This window comes from Microcebus murinus, chromosome 10, assembly GCF_040939455.1.
Source record: "Microcebus murinus isolate Inina chromosome 10, M.murinus_Inina_mat1.0, whole genome shotgun sequence".
Lineage (NCBI taxonomy): Eukaryota > Metazoa > Chordata > Mammalia > Primates > Cheirogaleidae > Microcebus > Microcebus murinus.
In genome coordinates this window covers 5,414,069-5,436,016 of record NC_134113.1, presented here as the reverse complement: position 1 = coordinate 5,436,016, position 21,948 = coordinate 5,414,069, and the positions used below count along the sequence as shown (strand labels likewise).

Below are 21,948 nucleotides of genomic sequence, written 5' to 3'. Positions count from 1 at the left end.
CTGTAGCAGCACAGCCAGCATGTGGCTGTGCTCAATTCATACTTCTCAAATGGACCATTTAACCCTGGCTGCTGCACAGATGCTGAGCAATCAGAAGGGCATGAGATGATCAGGGAAGACTTCCTGGAGGAGGCAACTTTGGAGCAAAGACACCAGAGGAAGAAAGTAGTGTAGCTTGGTGGTGAAAAAGCAGCCCTTTTTAATTCTCAGGCAGCGGACGCTCCCACCAACCTGAGAGGCAGGTACCACCATCCCCACGGACGGATGAGGCTCCTAATGCCAAAATGTGCCCAAGGTCGCAGAATCAGGGTGTGGATGACCTGCCTATTCCTCCCGGGGAGGACGGTCCGCCCTGCAGCGCAGGGCGGCTGCACTGGGGACCTGTGCCCTTGATGACCAGGCCATGGGCAGAGTGTGTGAGAGGAGCCTCTTCTAGTGACAACCCCGTTACCTGTTTTTTATGCGCCCTTCCCCACCCCTGCCGCCTGCAGCCCGCAGGCCAATGGCCCAGACAGACGTTCTCTGCACATTAACACCGGCGTGAGTATCGTGCTTCAATTCCATCCTCACCTCCATTAAATATTCACGCCAGAAGAGCAGCCAAAAGGAAGCTCTCCAGCCCCCAGGCCCACCGGCCCGCTCCAGCCCCGCCTGGTCAAGCAGCTGCTGGCCTGACCTCCTCCTGTGTCCAGTGTAGTTCCTCAGGAGGTCAACAAGGGCACACAGCCTGCCTGCCCGCACCAGGGAGAGCAGCAGCTGGAACACACAGGACACGCGTGGGGACACACCCTGGCCTCCCGAGGACATAAAGCCAGCTGGCAAGGCAAGACATGACAAAGTGATCACAGAAAAGATGAACTCTAAACGATAGTGACAATTATACTAACTGGTCACCTACCCAATTCCGGACACACTTCTAAGCACCCTGAACAGAAGACCAAAGGCCAATGACCAAATGCAGGTTTTGGAGTCAGACAGCCCTGGCTCTGCCGAGCTGTGGCACCAGCTCTCCTCCCACTGGTCTCTCCCCACCTCCGGGTAGCACCCCTGGGCACCAGCGTGAGCCCTAACGTTTGCTCTCCCCAGCCGGCTCTGTGCTCTGGCCAGATCTCCCCCCTGCCCCAGAGCCCAGTGCCCCGCCGCCCACGGCCTCCACACGCTGCCTCCCACCTGGCCAGCGGGCCTTGCTCTGTGGGCCGCCGCCCAGGAAGCCTTCCCTGACGGCCCAAGTCTCCACCTGGTGCGTCCCCGGCCCCACAGGGCCCTCCCTGTAGCTGCCTGTCCTGCTGCACTTGTCACGCTGTGCCTACCCCGGGCAAGCTCTGTCAGGACAGGGGACCGGCCTCTTAGTCACTGCATTAAGTTTCCCAGAGCTGCTGCCAGAAATCGCCATAACTTGGCGGCTAAACCAACAGAAATTAATTCTCTCGCAGTTCTGGAGGTGGGAAGTCCTAAACTTGAGGTGCCAACAAGGGCTGGGCTCCCTTCTGGGGACCGCAGGAGCACCCTCCTCCAGCTGGGCTCCCTCTCCACCCTCCCCCCAGTGCTCCGGCCACCAAGAGGGCTGCCCACCCTCCGCCCACCACCCTCTGCTCATTCAGCAAGCCCGTACCGCGGGCTCATTGCAGGCCCGGCGCCAGGCTGGGCCCAGGAGTCCAGAGAAAGACAAGGCTCCTGCCTGCCCTTCTGGAACACAGAGGCGATGCCCTTCCCTCTTCACAGGGCAGTGGGCGTCAAAGGACATGACGAGCGGGGGGGGGGGGGGGGGGGCCTGGTTGCACCTGCTCAGGGCCACAGGCTCAACAGAACAAGTGTCACCTCTGAGCCCTGCGACCACGACGGGGCCCCACAGCTGGGACTGCTCAGCTGTAGGGAAATACCCCAGTCTCACGGCAAACCGGGTGACCCTCATCCACAGCACGGGACGGGAGCCCTCCCGGCACCTTCTGATAAAGCCACCCACGGGGTGACAGGCGAGCGTTACCCAGGCTAACACCCTGGGGCAGCTCGTGCACAGGGCACTGCGACACAGGGCCCCCGAGGGGTTTATAAGCACGTCCTGTTGCTGACAAGGAAACAAAGCGCAGGGTTGACGGCCCAGAGCTGGAGTGGAGTCCCACATCCCGGCACGCCCAGGAGGAGCGGGGCAGGAGCGAAGGGGTCCTGGTGAGGCCGTCATGCCGCTGCAGGACAGACGGGGGCACCCTGGCTGCCACCAGGCCAGGGCCCCTGGACAGGAGCAGGTGAGAGCACTCTCTGCTGCGGAGGAGGAGGGGAGCACGGGAGGGAAGCGGCTCTGCAGCTGGAAGCCAGCCTGACGCGCAGATCCAGCCTGAGGGGCAGAAGGGCCACCTGGCTGGCCTGTGACACAAGGACTCGCAGCTCTGCCGGAGTTCAAGGAGGTCGGATGCGACGATTCCTGTATGCTGAAATCACTCCTGAGTGGCCAAGAGGCCAGTGCGCCCCCCGGTGGCAGGTGCGCACTCTGACACCAAGGGACCCGCTGGTCTTCTGGGTGGAACGCCCCAGCAGCCTGGGCACACCCCGTCTCTGCGCCGGGCGTGGATCGAAACTCCCACCAGAACTCGGCAGAACAAGCAGAACGGGGCCGGAACCAGCTGGATCCTGGGGCTGAAACCCTTGGACTTTCATTCCTACCATTCACCGAGGTCACTCAGGCACCTGGGCAAAGAGTCCTCCCCGGTCCCACTCCCCAGAAGCAAAGCCTTGGCCTTTTCTTTTTACCCTCAAATTTTCAAATAGCGCGCCGACGTCACTACTTCATGACCTGTGCGTGGTGGGTACAGGTGGCTGTACAGGTACAGGTGGCTGTACAGGTACAGGTGGGCTGTGGACCCTCGACTAAGGAGCGTGGCTGAGCCGAGTTCCTGCACGCACTAGCTGCCCTCCTCCCGACACCGCCGCGGCACGGTGCCGAACCTAATTCCGTGTTTCCGGCAAGGTGCGCCATGCAGTGACCACACTTCCTTTCTGGTACTGTATGTTGTTTTTCCTAGAGATGACTGCCTTTGTTTGCCCAATTCTTCTATGTAGCTATTAATAATCCCTCTGCAACTCTGTAACAAACCCTCTCGCTATGGCCAGGGACGGGCGGGTGTTCACTGCTTGGGGACACGTCCCTGGCCCCTCCGCTCTCCCCTCCCTGCTGGCCGAGCTGCCCTGGCGAGCGCTGCGCGGGGCCTTCCCGGGACCCCGCTCAGCTGGGACGCACCAGGTCCCTCACCCGCACCCCCCACTGCCGCTGCCCCTGGCTGCCTCCTGCGGTGTGAGACCAGCAGGACACGAGGCCCATCTCCACCCCCGGGCGACAGGCGACCCGCCCGGGTACGGGACCCAGGCTGCAGGTCGCCCTCCCTCAGAGTGGGAACGTGCCTCCCGTCTTCTCACCACAGGCACTTCCCAGATTCTCAAGCCCCCAGACCCTTAGACGTGGCCGTCTCTCCGGGGGCTTTGAGACCTTCCCTCCCCTCGGCTGAGAAGGTTCAGACACCGAGCTTCGTGCGGTCCCTCACTCGCTCAGCGAGCCCGACGCTTTCGGGGGTCTCTTCTATTTAGCTCGAGTCTCGCTCCTGAAAATCCAGGTTTCAACACTTTTCTCTCCTCCATCCTCTGTTCTCTTCCTGGAACACTAGGATTAATGTATTTTGCTTCTCTTTCTGCTCCCATTTGTCATCACTCTGAAAAAGTTTTTATCTCACCTCCTGGGATGTTCCCCGGCTCGACCGCCCAAACCTACTGTTTCCCGTCTGAACTGCCGCCTCTCTCATCCCGAGAGCCCTCCGCCCTCTCTCCCCTCCCCTCTCTGCTTCCTTGAGTGGAAGCCACACGCCACTCGCCTCTCGGGACATTCTGGGCAGAAGTGGTGTGGCCTGGGGCTTCCGCCGCTCCCCGCATGGTCTGTGATTTCCTGAGTCCCTTTCTCTGCGCTTTGCTTTGAGTTTGCAGGTCTCCACCGTCCTGCCGGAGACCCGCTGCCGGCGGCCGAGCTCACCCGCAGGTGAGGAGAGCGGGCAGGCCCTGGGGAGTGGAGGAGCCCGGCCTCGCGGTCTCAAAGGTGGGGACCCATCACTTGATGGGGCGTTCCATAAACAGCTGCAGGTCTCTTCTTTGAGGCCCATTTCTCCAGAGGGTTGTCTCCGGCCTCCAGCCCGCGGGCAGGCGCCAGCGCAGGCTTCCTGGGGGCCAGGGCGCTGGCGGGGAGCCCCTCCAGCCTGCGGCCTTCAGCTGTGCGCAGCGGCGCCACACCCACGCCGCCCTGGACACGTCCCCAAAGAAGAAACCTGTCTCTGTGGCAGCCTGTTTCATCTCCACCATCACAGCCGCCGCCTCGCCCGATTCCTGGGGCTCCGTCGCCGGAATCAGTTCCGCCCCGCCGCCCGCACTGGCGCAGCCATCCAGGTTCCCCGCCCGCGGGGTCGGCCAGCCCCCCTGCACAGAGCGCGCTGCCCAGGCTGGCGCAGTCCTCCCCGCCTGCTCCGCTGCGGAGCCTGCTGTCCCTTCACTGTCACGCAGTGAGGCTTCAAGAGGAAGCAGACACCAGCGCGGGTGTTCAATCTGCCCCACTGAATCTCACACACACACACACACTCACACACTCACGCACATGCACACACTCACACACTCTCTCACACACACACACACTCACGCACACGCACATGCACACACTCACACACTCTCTCACACACACACACTCACGCACACGCACATGCACACACTCACACACTCTCTCACACACACACACTCACACACTCACGCACACGCACATGCACACACTCACACACTCTCACACACACACACTCACACTCACGCACACTCTCTCATACACACACGCACACTCACGCACACACACATACACACACGCACTCTCTCATACACACTCACACGCACACTCACACACATGCACGCACTGACATACGCACACTCACACATGCACACACTGACACACGTACGCACGCACGCACACACATGCACACATGCACTCTCATACACATGTACACACTGACATGCACACTCACACACATGCGCACTCACACACATGCACACATGCACTCTCACACACATGTACACACTGACATGCACACACACATGCGCACACTCACACATGCACACACTGACACACGTACGAACGCACTCACACACATGCACACTCTCGCACACATGTACACACTGACATACGCACACACACACATGCACACACTCACACGCACACTCACACACATGCACACACACACAGTTCTGAAACCCCAGGAAATCCACAGGTCACAGCAGAATCCTCGGGTCCCTCAGAAACCGCGACAGCTGGCTGTGGAAGCGGCGACCCCGCCGGCCGGACCGACAGTCTGGGGACGCTGCTCTCCCAGGGACACTGGGAACGCCCCCGGACACGCCGCTCCCCGCAGAAAGGAAAAGGCGACTGCCTCTTGTTCAGCTCCCTGTCCTGGAAGCGCCGCGCACACGCCACTGAGCTCTCCACACCACCAGATACAGAGGAGGGCGCCGCAGCGCACAGAGGAAAGTGGGGTCCCCTCTCCCGCGGCCACAGGTCAGGAGCCAAGGCGGGAGACCCAGCGCAGTCCTGCCCAGCCCCGCCTGGCGCACAGAGGAAATCGGGGTCCCCTCTCCCGCGGCCACAGGTCAGGAAGCCAAGGCGGGAGACCCAGCGCAGCCCCACGCAGCCCCACCTGGCGCACAGAGGAGCAGACCTCAGCCAGCCACGGCCAAGGAAGTGCGCTGAGCCCGGCAGCGCAACAGGAACTCGTGGATGCTTCCTGCGATCTCACAGACCCCGCGCAGCGTCCGTCACCACCCAGCTCGCACGCAGAGACAGGCTCAGCGACCAACGGCCCACGGCCACGAAAGCTAGTGGGTCGCGAACCCAGCTGGAGACTTTGCCTGGTTCCAGAACCAGAGTGCTTTGCACATACATCACACACAGACACAAATATGCATACACACACAGCACACACGCAGCACACACATATACACATTATAGACACAAATATGCATCCACACAGCACACACACAGCACACATACATGCACACATCACACACATCACATGCATACACATACATCACACAGATACAAATATGCATACACACAGCACACATGCCACATACATCGCATACATACACACATCACACACAGACACAAATATGCATACACACACCACACACAGCACACATGCCACACACATCACATACATGCACACATCACACACACCACACACATCACATGCACACACATACATCACAGACACAAATATGCATGCACACAGCACACATTCCACATACATCACATACATACACACATCACACACAGACACAAATATGCATACACACACCACACACACCACACACATCACGTATATGCACACATCACACATAGACACAAATATGCATACACACATACCACACACACATCACACACAGACACAAATATGCATACACACATACCACACACAGCACACACCACACACAGCACACACATACACATATCACACACACCACACAGATCACATGCATACACATACATCAGACACAAATATGCATACACACAGCACATACACAGCACACATGCCACACATATCACATACATGCACACATCACACAAACACAAATATGCATACACACATACACACAGCACACATGCCATACACATCACATACATGCACACATCACACAGACACACATATGCATACACACATACCACACACACAGCACACATACCACACACACCACGTACACACAAATATGTATACACACAGCACACATACCACACACACCACATACATACACATACATCACACACAGACACACATATGCTCACACACCACAGACACAACACACATTACACACACACACACACACACGCAGCTTCAAGTCTCACAAAGCAAGTGAGTAGCCAAAGGCCACACCCCACGTGAACTTACTTCCAGGCTAAAGCTACCACTGCAACCCCACCGCGTCCTAGCAGGGATCAGCAAGGGTGAGGCAGAGGGCGGGTCACTGGGACCAACTCCCACCATGACAGCGGCACCGGCTGCTCCCTTGGCCCCCAGGGAAACGAGTTGCAGCCACAAACCACCCCCATGCGCACCCACACTCCAGCAGCCAGGCCCCTGGCCCCACCCACGTCTTTGCCACGTGACTTCACAGCCCCCACCCCCTGCTCTGTGATTCTGGGCACAGCCACGTGACTTGTGGTCAACCTGGACCTCTGCAGACCTCTGCCTGTTCTATCGCTTGTTTTGCACTTCTGCCACCGCCGAGAGAGGGCCATTCCCAGGCTGGCCTGCCAGGCCCAGGGAGAGAAGCAGGAACCTGAGCAGAGCGCCCCAGCCAAGCCCAGCTGAAGCAGAGCCCACGACGGCCTGCAGACGCGTGGGCCAGCGTGGCCAAGATCGGCGTACAAAGAATCAGTGCCTTGCCCCAAATCAAAATTCAGACCTAGGTCTTTACAACCCAGCCCTCCCCCGGCAGACTCTGCCAGTCCTGTCCCACACCCCCCAGCCACCTACAGAGGCCGCCTGCAGCTCAGGTGGACGTGTCCCCTACACGTGAAGGCAGCTGACCTCAAGCGCCTGTGCCTGCTTTCTGACCGGCCACAGAGGAGCAGGCCTGGAAGCGCAGGAAGCCAAAGCCCCGAGCAACCCCGCGGCTGAGGGACGGGACACACGCGGCCCCCTGCCCCACCAGGGAAGGCTCCTGAGCTATGCTCCATCCCTGCTCAGGGGGTGCCCAGCAGGCTGTGCCCAGGTGCCGCAGAGGCACCCCTTCCTGGCTCCTCCCTGCCCTTGCCTTCTGAGCCAGTGCCCACCTCCAGGACCCGAGCGGACCCACTCGCGTGCCTGGGCTCTCAGCCCAGAGAGGCAGAACCACCACGTGGGCCCTGGACTCGGGAGGCCTGATTTGGAAGCAGCGTGGCTGCCCCCTGACGCCGAGCAGGACTCAGCCCCCGGGCCGGTTTCCTCATCTGCAAGGTGAGGACGGCCATGCGACTCCGTGAATGCCTCAAGCAGCGCTCTCACGGCGCCAGTGGCGGCACGGATGGTGCTGACAACGAGGCGGAGGAGACGCCGACCCCAACACGTGACCCCGGAGCTGGCGCCACCCAGAGCTGGGCCCACTGGAGCAGACCGGGGAGATGCCACCTGCAGTCAAGCTGGCCTGGGCCAGGTTCTTCTTGGGGCCTTGGCCGCTTACCCGGAAATGGCCTATTTCACAGCAAAGTCGGGAGGGTGGACGGGACAATACAAAGTACCTGGCAGACAGAGGGGGACCCTCTGCCCTCCGCAGTCTGCTCTGAGGCTCGAGAAGGACAAAAGCCCACCACCCGGTCCACTGCCCCTGCCCCTGCCAGCAAGGCCACGAGGCATGTCTCAGGGAGGCACCACCTCCCGACAGGCCCTGCGCCCGCTCCCGCTCCAGAAGCCCACCCTAGGAACCTGCTCCCTGCTAACCGCAACACGGCCACGCGTACAACACACTGCCCCACGCTCCAGAGCTGCACACACGCCCACCGCCTTACCTGCTGGTCGGGAGACCGGGAGGGACCACCAGGGCCACTTCCCCAAAAGGTGCAACAGAGGGAGGGAGAGGCCAGATGAACTACAAGATCCTGGCTTCACCCAACGGCGGGGCTGAACTCCCAGGAAAGATGGGCCCTCCAAAGAGAGGCAGGACACAGAACCGGCTCACCTGAGACAGGGCCCTGGAGAGAGAGGAGCCAGGACCGTGCAATGGGAAAGAAGAATTCAGCTAAAATGCTGACAAATTGCTAAAGGCTGACTGTGGCGTACATGAGAGCACAGAATCTCTGGGGCCAGAGACACGGGACGGAGCTCACACCCAAACACGACTCTTGGCAGGACTACGCCAAGTGCTCCGGAGGAAGCGTGGGGTGCAGGTGGAGACAGCCTTCCTCGGTGCCACAGCCACAGGGAAAGCAAAAGACCCTGCCTGCACCCTTCTCCCCTATGGGAATACGGCTTTAAGACACTGGGGAAGGGGCAGAAAACCCTGTCACCCCCCACCTCAGGGCACCAGTGAAGAGCCAATGTGGCCAGAGATGAGCAAAAGAAAAACCAAAGCTCTACCCTCCAGAGAAGAGCAAGATGCCGTCCCTGGGCCCTGACTGCCAGAGATCCCCAACGCTAGAGAAGGGACGTGAAGCTTTTCTGCACAGACCCACCACGCGGGAAGGGTTTGGCTGCCACTCAGAGGAGGGCAGGATCAGGAGGAGGCCCCCACCCAAACCCAGGAACGCGGAGCCTGCGTAAGACTGCAGCTAGTCCAGACAACAGAGAACCCCACAAACCCTCCTGTCCATGCTAGTAAATCAAGGCAACAAGCAAGGGCAGTCTACCACTGGCAGGGGACAGGGGAGAGCAAACTCCTCTGCGGCTTAGACCAGCAAGGGAAGACCAACCACTGAAGGTGGAGCAGGAACCTTGAGAAAAACCCTCTGGAATCTCAGCCCCTTTCCTGAGCTGTAGGAATTTGAAACCAGTAGTCACTCAAGGTAACCAGACCAACAACCCAACCCAGCCCAACTAGACTAGATTAACTCAAGCCCCTATGCTAAGGCCTCGCAGAAAAAAGGCAGGCTCATTTCCAAGCATAAACATGACTGAAGGCCGGGCGCTGTGGCTCACGCCTGTAATCCTAGCTCTTGGGAGGCCGAGGCGGGCGGATTGCTCAAGGTCAGGAGTTCAAAACCAGCCTGAGCAAGAGCGAGACCCCGTCTCTACTATAAAAATAGAAAGAAATTAATTGGCCAACTGATATATATATAAAAAATTAGCTGGGCATGGTGGCACATGCCTGTAGTCCCAGCTACCAGGGAGGCTGAGGCAGAAGGATCGCTCGAGCCCAGGAGTCTGAGGTTGCTGTGAGCTAGGCTGACGCCACGGCACTCACTCTAGCCTGGGCAACAAAGCGAGACTCTGTCTCAAAAAAAAAAAAAAAAAAAAAACATGACTGAGCTCAGTCTCCACTGTCTGACACATTATGTCCAGCAGTCAAAAGGGACTGCTCACAAAAATGCAAGAAAAAATTATCTGTCAAGAGACAAAGCAATCAACAGAACCAGAGTCAGGGAATTTAAAATAAGTCTGATTGATATGTTAAAGGCCACCATGGAAAAGGTAGACGACATGCATGAACAGATGGAATGTTTCAGCAGAGAAATGTAAACTATAAGTAGAAATGCTAGAGGAAAAAAACGCAGTAATAGAAACAGAATGCTTTTGACAGCTCACAGGTAGAGTTGACACAGTAGAGGAAAGAATCAGCCAGAAGACTCGTCCATAGAAACTACCCAAACTAGAACACAAAGAGAAAAAGAAGAAGCTGTGCCCGTAGCCCCAGCTACACAGGAGGCAGAAGCAGGAGGATTGCTTGAGCCCAGGAGTTTGAGGCCAGCCTGGGCAATATGGCAAGACACCATCTCAAAAAAAGAGAGAGAGACAGAGAACGTGAAAAAAACAGAATAGAACACTCAAGAGCTGTTAGGGCAATATCAAACTTAATATATGTAATCAGAATCTCAAAAGAAGAGAGGGTGAAATAGAAGAAATATTTTGACTGGATAATGGCTTGGAGTTTTTCCAAAATAACGAAAAGCATCAAACCACAGGTCCAAGAAGCTAAGAGAACCCCAAGCAAAATAATTAATGAAAAAACAAGAAAAAAACCTAGATACATCATACCCAAAGTGCTGAAAACCAAGGACGAAGAGAAAACGCTGACGGCAGCCAGGGGAAAAGACACATTTCCCAGAGGGAAAAAGAATCACAGCCAACATTTCACTGGAGACGGCACAAGCCGGAAGGCACGGGACTGACGCACTGAAGTGCTGAGAGATACCGAGGAGGAGACCAGGGAGGATGTTTAGTCCCACGTTCAGCAGCTGAGTGGACCGGGAAGATGGGCCATCCCCATCACGTGACCAGAGGGCAGGGGAGGGGAGGGCAGGGGAGGGCAGGGGAGAGGTGGGGAGGGGAGGGCAGGGGAGGGGAGGGCAGGGGAGGGGTGGGGAGTGGAGGGGAGGGCAGGGGAGGGGAGGGGAGAGGTGGGGAGGGGAGGGCAGGGGAGGGGAGGGGAGGGGAGGGAGGGCAGGGGAGGGGAGGGGAGGGGAGGGGAGAGGTGGGGAGGGGAGGGCAGGGGAGGGGAGGGCAGGGGAGGGGAGGGGAGAGGTGGGGAGGGGAGTGGAGGGGAGGGCAGGGGAGGGGAGGGGAGGGGAGTGGAGGGGAGGGCAGGGGAGGGGAGGGGAGGGCAGGGGAGGGGAGGGCAGGGGAGGGGAGGGGAGAGGTGGGGAGTGGAGGGGAGGGCAGGGGAGGGGAGGGGAGAGGTGGGGAGGGGAGGGGAGGGCAGGGGAGGGGAGGGGAGGGGAGGGAGGGCAGGGGAGGGGAGGGGAGGGCAGGGGAGGGGAGGGCAGGGGAGGGGAGGGCAGGGGAGGGGAGGGAAGGGGAGGGGAGGGGAACACTCCAACAAGCGGAGCAAACCTGCAGGGGCGAGACGTGGTCAGTGTTCAGGTGGATCTGAACCGGAGGGTAGGCCGAGAAACATGGCATGCCCGGCGGCTAGGGCACCCACACAGAGCTCTGCGGGAGTGCCCAGGTCACGCTGAGATTCTGGGAGGTCGCTTTAGCTGCAGAGCGAAAGATGAACCCAACAGGGGCTCAGGAGGAGGCAGCGCCACACTCCAGCTGACCGGGAGGCTCCTCAGACTGGGGCAGGGCGCAGGGGCAGGGCGCAGGGGCAGGGCGCAGGGGCAGGGCGCAGGGGCAGGGCCCACGCCCAGGGGAAGCGCGTAACCAGGGACTGGAGGAGAGGTCATCTCTGTCTGGGAGGAGGGGAACGAGGAATTCAGGACGGGCCGTGGAGCTCGGACAGGGACGGGGGTCTCTCCCTGTGCCACCGAGGCCAGAGCCCCACCAGAAGCGCCTGGCCCCTTCTTTCTCCCGACCCTGTGAGCTGTTCAGTCTGCTTCCCAGCCCCGTTGCTGATGGGGAGAGACCGTCCCCCAGCTGACCCAGGAACTGACTGGCCACCCCCCCCCCCAGTTTCGAGCCTCTCGCGTATGCGTAAACAGCTAGACGAGAGAGGGGAGAAACGAGGGAGGAGAGGAAGTACAGAGAAAGGAAAGAGGAGCTTCCCAGCATCCTGGCACAAAACCGCCGGTTCCATTCTCCCGGCCTCTGCGTCCGCCGTGGGAGGCAGGTCACCTGCCACGGTGCTGGGACACACCCTCCGTTATCTGTGTGTGAGCGCAGAGGGCCTGGCAATCCACGGACCTCAGAACCTTCTAGACGGTGGCAGGTCCCTTGATGTTTTGTAGCTCCTCTTCCACCCACCAGGCGCCCAGCAGTCTCCTCCCCGTGTGAGAACCCAGGAAGCGCTGGCTCGGACCAGGCGCTGGGAAAGGCTGGCTCCCATCCTCTTACTTCCCTCCCTGTGGCTGGCTTCTCTCCACGGTCTACACGCACAAACTGTGCACTCAGATGCGGATAGCACCCAGGCCCGTGCCCTCACCGGGCCTTCATTTTCACATCTACAAAAAGGAAATAATCAAGAGCACAGGGCTGTCCGGAGGACCAAATGCAGTAGAGAGTGGGACGGTATCTATAATGGGTAATCCACCCAAGCTACCTCCTCCTCCAGGCAGGCTTCCTAGATCCTCCCCAGCTGAACCCTCATTCTGGGCCCTCTACCCAGCCCTGAGGACGACCACCTGGCTTGTGAGTTAACTTTCAGCACTAGATCCCGGCTTCCCCCACGCTGCAAGCTCCTCGGGGACAATGCAGCCTCACTGACACCCACCCAAAGGCGCCTCTCCCTGGGCAGAGTGGCACGCACACCAAGAAAACCAGGCCATCGTCCTGCCTGCCTGCACGCTGGGACTCCCCCCGCCGCTTCACCCCCAAGTTGTCTGGAAAGTTAAGGCTGAAACGAGCCAATCGGGTCCAATCCCCTCATTTTTCACCAGCAAACTGAGGTTCAGAGAGATCGGGTGGCTCGGCTAGGGGTTCCCTCCCGCCATTCTGCTCATCCTGACTATCACACATCAGGGGGGTCTTTCTTCCTTCCACCAAAACCACATCTCAAAGAGGGTCATTTGCCCAGGGTCACCAGCTAGTAAGCAGCAAAGCGGCATTCAAACCCAGGACTTCCAACCCCAAAGCCAGGTTCTTTTTTTTTTTTTTTTTTTTTAGTCAGAGCCTCACTCTGTTGCCCAGGCTAGAGTGCCGTGGCGTTAGCCTAGCTCACAGCAACCTCAGACTCCTGGGCTCAAGTGATCCTCCTGCCTCAGCCTCTCAAGTAGCTGGGACTACAAGCATGCGCCACCATGCCCGGCTAATTTTTTCCATATATTTTTAGTTGGCCAATTAATTTCTTTCTAGTTTTAGTAGAGACGGGATCTCACTCTTCCTCAGGCTGGTTTCAAACTCCTGACCTTGAGCGATCCTCCTGCCTCGGCCTCCCAGAGTGCTAGGATTACAGGCGTGAGCCACCACGCCCGGCCCAGGTTCTTAATCTCTAAACACTGGTGCCTCCTACAGATCCCCCTGGTGGGGGAGAGAAGAAAAGAGAAAGGACATGTGAACCCGGCTACCTGAATCACACCTGGAGAGGACTCAGAGCAGTGACAGAACCTCAAAATCCCTAAGCGGCCTGAGACGTCCAGTGTTATAAAGCTTACTCAAAAGAAGGCTGGGTCCTCCCTCCTCCCTGGGGCCAGCGTCCAGTAGCCTCTGGACTGGTGGGCATTCCAAAGGCAACAGGGCCCCTGCAAGGCAGGGGAGACGCTAGCTGTGGACCAGGAGACCTCACCAGACCTGGCCCCTGCCCCTCCGTGACTCTGAGCAAGTTCCTGCCTTCTTTGAGCCTCTGGAAAAAAAGGTACAGGAGTCCCTCACAGATTACAGTGGCACAGCACCTGGCACTCTGGACTGGGGAAGTGGCCGCAGAAGCCAGGGACGTGCTCAGCCGTGCCTAAAGCATTCTAGGTCCCACCGCGCACGTGGCCTGGGCTTGAGACGGCAGCCCCTCCAAGGGCCCGAGGGCGGGGTGCAGTCTCGGCCACTGCGCAGCTGAAGCTCGGATGTCAAGCGGAAGAAACCGAGGCACCAACCCGCCCTGGCCATGGCCCCTCGGCCTCTCCTTCTGCACCAGCTGCCACCGGAGGTGACTTCAGGGTCTGTCTTGTCTAGCTGAGAGAACTCTTTAGGGCAGAATTTTCGGACTAATTCTTCACCCCCCTGGATCATGTCACGTAAGGAACTTTACAAACAGTGGGAGGTGGAGGATCCTACAAGCTCAGCCTCCAAGCGAGAGCAGGCGTCTCTCCTGAGAAAACGCACCCGCCGCCCCGCCCACGGGAAGGACGAGAAAGGTCGCAGAGCTGGCCTGAGCGTGGGAAGCCGGCGGAGAAGGAACCGGGAACACCGGCCGCACCACACCCTGCGCTCTGCTTCTCCTGAACCCCAGGAGCACCCGAGGCCCTGGGTCAGCTCCAGTCAGCCTCGCGCCAGCCGCATGAGCTCGGGCAAGGAAGGCACTTACCCCCTAGAGCCTCCACTTCCCTACCTGTGAAATGGGAGGCCAGCCCTGTCCTACCTCACAGCGCTCCGGGCGTGACGACCCACGCACAGAGCTTTGCAAGCGGCAAAGCGCAGGCCACGTGGGCAGTCAGCAGACCAGTTGTCAGTGTCACCTGCTCCTGCTCCCACACATGCCAGCAGGGCCGTCCCCTGCCCGGCCCTCGCAGTGGGCGGCAGACCGAGAGGAAGTACGGAGAGGCCACGAGGGCTGTCGAAAACATTTTTTTCTTTCTTAAGTTTTACAAAGGTGGCTTTCTAGGGCTTTGTGTGAAGGGACCTCACTAAGGGTCTCGAGGCCGTTGCTGGGTTTTCTGTCACCAAGGGAAAGAGCCATTGTGTGCACTCTCCTTGTTGAAAAGTCTCGGTCAGATGTGTTTTTCTTGGTCTTTGGAAGATGTAAGTTACATGACATGATCCTTGGTCATCTAGAAAACTTCCCTAAAACTAACATAACCAGTCCCCACCAAGGTGACCAGAAAGGTCCCAGCAGAACCCCACCAAGCCCCAGTGCGGGGTCCCGACAGAGCCCCCACCACCTCCAGGGACAAAGCTTTCAGGCAAGCGTCCTCTGCAGGCCCCCTCGGTGGAGCACGAACACCAAGTGACAGACCCGACGGGCCTCCCCCCAACGCCCTTCTTCCAGGGACTTAACTTCTCAACCTCCATCGCCTCAGCCCAAAACCAGGAGGAGCAACACAGGACCTCAGGCCTCATCTGCAATTACAAAATCCCACAGAGCTCTGAACACCAAGTTTTCCACAACTCATTTGAAGGCAAATCCTGTCCTAACTGGATATAAGACTTTAATCTTTATTTATCCTACTTAATGGGGATATTCACACATTTTTATAGCAAAAAAATATCATAAATGTGTGTCATTCCAGAGGATAACCCCAAACCCAGCTGGGGGGTCTCACGGCATGGACGTTCTGCACACAACAATTTCTCTAAAACCTGAGAACTTCTGAGAGTCCACACGTGGGGCGCCGCAGTGCGGTTGAGGGGCTGGGGGACTGCTGTGAGGGAAGGTCCCTGGCCACAGCAAGTCCTGTGCGGTCTCCTTCCACTCCCTCTTCCCAAGGAGCCCAGCAGGACTCTAGACTACAGCCAGCCCACCTCCAGGCCCAGCACCCGCACTGATGCCCCTAACCCCAGCCTTTCTCAGAGGGGTGTCTGGGACTCCACGTGGCTAAGACAGCTCTTCCTGCAACTGGTCCCCCGCTGCTGGCCTCCCATGACCTCAGGGCCAGACTCCTTCTCAATCAATGTACAGTCTGCCTCGGAACAGAGGCAACAAGGGAAACCCCAAGGGCAGGTTCGGATAACAGGAAAGCTACCTCCTCCCCTACAAACCTCCGACGCGCACCACACCACCACCTCTGCTGTCGGGTCTGGACACGGACTGGCCTGGCTTTAGCCGCCAGGTCTGCCGCTCACCAGCTGCGTGACCTTGGACAAGCCTCCGCGCCTCTCCGAGCCTCCGCGCCCAGCCTGTAAACTGGGAATGGCCATCTCTGGCTGAAACGGTGGTTGCCAACGCGCCGCCAGTGAGCGCGGGGGAGACCCAAACGCCCGGGCGCTGCCCGGGTGACGGAGGCAGCCCTGGAACCAGAGAACGCACCAGGCAAAGCGCCCGGCTCCCCGGCAGGGCCGGTCCCATCCCCCATCCGGAGCCCACGCTGCAAAGGAGGGACGTACACAGACAGCCCTGACACCCGTGCTGTCCGCCTTTCCACGTGATCGCCAGGACTGTGCACTCATCAAAGGCGGGACGGGACTCAGGAACAGAGAGGTTGAGTGACCTGTCCAAGGTCACACAGCCGGCGGATAAGCGGAGGAATAGCGGGGCTGGGTGGCGGCCCCGCGCCGGGCCCCCTGGCAGCGCCGGCCACACGGGCCCCATCTCCTCGGAACGCTGCCCAGCCGCGCGCCCGGGCCGCCCCAAGGACGCGGGCCTCGGTTTCCCCGGGGCGAGCGGGCCCTCCCCGCGCCCGGGGTCGGCCGCGGGCGCCGCAGGGCAGGGGCGGCTCACCGGACTTGGGGTAGGTGACGATCCACACGTCGCTGGGCCGCACCGGGAAGTTGGCGATCTCCTCCATCTTCCCGCGGCAGAAGGGCGGCAGCCGCACGCCGTGGAACTCGAAGTACTTGCTCTCGAACTCCCCCGGGGTGCTGGGGGTCTCGGCCTCGCTCTCCGCCATGCCGCCGCCGCGCCCCGCCGCCGCGCCCCGCCCCGCACGCGCCCGCGCCCGCGCCCCGCCGGCGCGCCCGGCCCTCCGCAGGCGTGACGTCTCGGCGCCGCCCGCGCGGGAGCTCCGCCGCGGTATGACGTCATGGCGCCGCCCGCGCGGGCGGCCCTCGGCGGGCGTGACGTCACGGCGCCGCCCGGGCACGCCCCGCCCCCGCCCCCACGCAGACCCCAGCCCGGCGCGCCCCGCCCCCGCCCCGCCCCCGCCCCCACGCGGACCCCAGCCCGGCGCGCCCCGCCCCCGCCCCCACGCGGACCCCAGCCCGCGCGCCCCGCCCCCGCCCCCACCCGGACCCCAGCCCGCGCGCCCCGCCCCCGCCCCCACCCCCGCCCCCACGCGGACCCCAGCCCGCGCGCCCCGCCCCCTCCCCGCCCCCGCCCCCGCCCCCGCCCCCACGCGGACACCAGCCCGGCGCGCCCCGCCCCCACGCGGACCCCAGCCCGCGCGCCCCGCCCCCGCCCCCACGGGGACCCCACCCCGCGCGCCCCGCCCCCGCCCCCGCCCCCACACGGACCCCAGCCCGGCGCACGCGGACCCCAGCCCGGCATGCCCCGCCCCCGCCCCCACGCGGTCCCCACCCCGCGCGCCCCGCCCCCGCCCCCACGCGGACCCCAGCCCGCGCGCCCCGCCCCCGCCCCCACGGGGACCCCACCCCGCGCGCCCCGCCCCCGCCCCCACGCGGTCCCCACCCCGCGCGCCCCGCCCCCGCCTGACTCGGGTCCGCGGTTCTGGCACCTGGGAGCGCCCAGCGCAGGCTCAGGAGCTGTTCCGGCCAGTGGTGACCTGAAATGCGTTGTCCGCCCAGCCGGTGCTCAGGGAGCGCCCGACCCGCGCCACCCGGGTGCGAGACAGGCAGAAGCCTGGCCCCCTGCAGCCTGCGTGAGTAAACAGCCAAGGATTTCAGGTCACCCACGACAGGTGCTGGAACAGACAGGCTCCGTGCGGTCCCGGGGGCAGAAGGGGCGGGGTCTGGAGGAGCGCTGAATTGCAGACCCCAGGGCCAGCGCCAGACCTAACGCGAAAGGCTTTCCCGGGCAGGTCCTAGAACTGTGCATTGAATAAGGCACTTCTTGTGCAACTGCGGTTTGAGAACAGCCTAGTTCTAGAAGGGTTTCAGTGCAGCCCCTTGTCCAAGCATTCACTCAACAGACCTGCGTTGAGCGCCCACTGACACGGCTTGGGACCCGGGGCACACGGATGGCAAGGCTACCGCCCTGGTGCGGTGCTGCAGCTCGGCATCGACAGCTGGGAAAGGGGAAGAATAATGCACGCCCCTAAGTGCTATAGCCAGGAGGACGGGAGGCGTCTACGCCAGCAAGAATCTGCAGCAGAGCAGATGGGCAGGACCTATTCCTGCCCTCTTCCTCTAGCGACACCCTTGCAGCCTGGCACGGGAGACTCACACATGGGCTGAGAGGCAGAGGCCATGTGTGCACCGGGGACGGAGAGCCGCAAGGGAGCAACAAACCCTGACTCAGGAGGCTTGTGGATGTCTTTCCAAAACAGAAAGAGGACAGTCCAAGCACCCAGATGATTAACAACAATTCAGGTGCAGATTCTCACTGTGGGAGTAGGGGGATATAAGTGGGCAATGGGAGGAGGCAACCCTGTGGGATTGGGTTGGAACTGGAGGTATTGACATGAATTTACAATTTTTAGAAATACCCATTTCTGGGGCTGGGAGTGGTGGCTCACACCTATAACCCCAGCACTCTGGAGGCCAAGGCAGGAGGATTGCTTGAGCTCAGGAGTTTGAGACCAGCCTAAGCAAGAGCAAGACACCATCTCTACTAAAAATAGAAAAATTAATCAGGCATAGTGGCATGCACTTGTAGTCCCAGCTACTCAGGAGGCTGAGGCAGGAGGATCGCTCGAGCCCAGGAGTCTGAGGCTGCAGTGGGTTATGATGATGCCACTGCACTCTACCCAGGGCAACAGAGCAAGACTCTGTCTAAAAAAAGAAAAAGAAAAAAATACATATTTCTGATCTTTGCTGAAAAGGTCTTTAGGCAATGATATCTCAATGATACTAGGCATACCCACTGCCCAGATGTTCATTTCTAAATAGTCCTCCACCAAAAGGAACTAGAGTTTCTTGAAGACTAGGCCAGTTCCAGGGCAAGGAAAGAAAAGATGAGCCTAAAACATCTTGTTGAGCCAAAAAAAAAATAAGGAAGTGTTTAAAAACGATGGGAATAGGTCAAAAGGACACAGGACCCAGTGTGAAAAGGTTGCCACAGGCCAAATCAGAAACAATTTGAGCACAGTAGACAAAAATTGGAAACAACTCAAACACCCATGAACAGGAAAATAGATAAATTGTGATATACTCATGCTAGAGAAACCACACAGCAATAAAAAAGAATTCCTGTTATGTGCGACAAGATGGAATCTCACAGTCAAAATGAAGAACAGAAAAAGCCAAACACTAAAGAGGCTATGTTGTGTGATTCCACTTATGTACAGTTCAAAGACATGCAAAACTCGTCTATCACGACAGAGGTTGGAATAGTCTTAACTTGGGCATGGCATGGGGCACTGACTGGGCGTAGACACAGGTGCCTCCCCTCCAGAGTGAGTGCATGTACACACAGAATGCTTATCAATTACAAAGGAAAAAGGATAACTTTGCAGTAGAGAAATCTAGCAGGCAGCATCTGCGATGGTTGGTTTTATGTGTCAGCTGGGCCATGAGGTGGTGCCCGGATCGCTGGTTAAACACTGTGTCTGAATATGAGGGGGTTTCTGGGGGAGATTGGCGTTTGTATTGGTGAGCTCAGAGAAGCAGATGGCCTCCCCCACGTGAGTGGGCAGCGTTCAGTCCATTGTGGGCCTGAGTAGAACAAAAGGCAGAGAAAGGTTGGATTTGCTCTCGCCTGACTGCTTCAGCTGGGGCATCCGTCTTCTCCCGCCCTCCGTGCACCTGGTTCTCAGGCGCTGAGACCCAGGTGGGCGCTATGTCATCAGCTCTCCGGCTCTCGGGCCTTCACACTGCGCCACTGGCTGCCCCGGGTCTCCAGCTTGCACGTGGCAGATCATTCCCAGCCTCCGTACCCATGTGAGCCAATACCTTACAATGAACGTCTTTCTAGCATAGCTCCTGTCCGTCTGTTTCTCTGGAGAACCCTGCCTTGCACACCACCTTACCCAGGTGACAAAATAAACATCACCAATGACATGGCAAACTGGTAGCATGTGATGCCCTGAAAAGGACACTAAACCATTTATGTGGCATTCCTAACAAAAATGCATATCCTCAGTCTAATAATGAGGAATGAATGCCAAACCCAAGTTAAGGAACAGTTTATAAAACAACTGACCTATACTCTCCAAAAATGTCAATGTCATGAATGACAAAAAAAGCTGCAAGAACTGTTCCCGATAAAGGAGGCCAAAGAGATTTGACAATAAATACGATGTGTGATTCTGGATCTTTTTTTTTTTTTAAGCCATAAAGGACTTTACAGGGACAATTTGCAACATTTCAATATTGACTCTATATTAGATAATAATATTGTATTAATTTCAAATTTTCTAAATTTGAAAACTGTCCTGTGGTTGTGTAAAAGAATGGTCATTTGCCCGGGAGCACCTGCTGAAGTGTTTAGGGTGGGGAGTGAAGAATCATGATGTCTCCAAGTTACTTTCAAATGGTTTTACAAAAACCCCAAAATTATGACACCAATACCAGCTCATGTGTATATATACATTGAGAGAAAGAAAGAAAATGTGGCAAAACCCATGCAGGGCTGGGAACCTGCAGCCTAAAGGCCACGTGTGGCCCCCAGATCCCCAAGTGCAGCCCCTGGACAGAATCCAAACTTCACAGAACAAATCTTTTTACTTTGTTTTGTAAAATTTGGATTCAGTCCAAAGGCCACACTCAAGGATCCAGAAATCCATATCTGGTCCCAAGGCCACAGGTGCTACAACAAATGACCACAAACTCAGTTCTGTAGGTCAGAAGACAGATGCAGGTACCACTAGACTGAAATGAAGGGATCAGCAGGGCTGAATTCCTTCCTAGAGGCTGCAGGGGAGAATCTATTTCCTTTCCCTTTCTCGCTCCTAGAGCTACCTCCACTCCTTGGCTCTTGGCCTCTTTCCAGCTTCAAAGCCAACAATGGCCAGTCTCGTCTTTCTCACATCGTATCACTCTGACATTGAGTCTTCTTCTGTCTCCCTCTGCCACTTGTAAGGATGCTTGTGATTGCATTGGACCCACCCAATAAGCCAAGATAATCTCTCTATTTTGAGGTCAGTTAATCAGCAACCTTAATTCCATCTTCAGCCTTGATTTCCTTTTAACATATATCAATAATAGAACATACTCACAGGTTCTGGGGATTGGAATATGGACATCTTTGGAGGACCATTATTCTGCCTTAAAGAAAAACCCTCATTAACATAGAAAATCCCTAGAAATGTGGGGAAAAAAGCTACTAGAACAAATAAGTAAGTTTAGCAAGATCATAAGATACAAGGCCAACAAACAAAACCCAGTTCTATTTATACATACTAGCAATGAACAATCAGAAATTAAAATTTGTAAAATACCATTTGCAATGGTATCAAAAAATATATAAATGCTTCGAACAGATCTAAGAAAATATATGCAAGATTTGTATACCAAAATCTACAAAACATTGATGAGAGAAATTAAAGAAAACATAAAGAAATGAAGAGATACACTCTGTCCGTGGATTGAAAGACTCAACGTTGTTAATGTGCCCATTCTCCTCAGATTCATCCATAGAGTCACTGCAATCCCAAGCAAGAGTTCCACTGGACTCTGGTAGAAATTAGCAATCTGGTTCTAAAACTTATATAGAAAAGCAAAGAACTTAGAATAGCCCAAACAATTTTGAAAAAGAATAGCAAAGTTGGAGGGCTCACACTACCTGATTTCAAGACTTACTGTAAAGCTACTTACCTTAAAGCTATAAAGCAAAACAGGGTGTGATCGGCATGTGCATACACATATAAATAAATAGAGCAGGATAGAAAGCCCAAAAACAGACACAAACATACGTGGTCAATTGGTTTTGGACAAAGGTATCCTTAAAAAGGAAAGA

At 57.8% G+C, this 21,948-nt stretch overlaps 1 protein-coding gene across 3 annotated transcripts in view; it reads right to left on the bottom strand.

Moving 5' to 3' along the window:
• Window positions 1-16,853, bottom strand: part of SULT4A1 (sulfotransferase family 4A member 1) — a 37,754-nt gene extending 20,901 nt beyond the window's left edge. For all 3 annotated transcript variants that reach the window (XR_012921357.1, XR_012921358.1, XM_012757674.3), the window contains exon 1: window positions 16,657-16,853. Coding sequence is in view for 1 of the 3 variants with exons in the window: in XM_012757674.3 (XP_012613128.2) it covers window positions 16,657-16,825 (169 nt within the window). In the remaining 2 variants the exon portion in view is untranslated. The remainder of the gene's footprint in view (window positions 1-16,656) is intronic.
• Window positions 16,854-21,948: the final 5,095 nt, after the last annotated feature.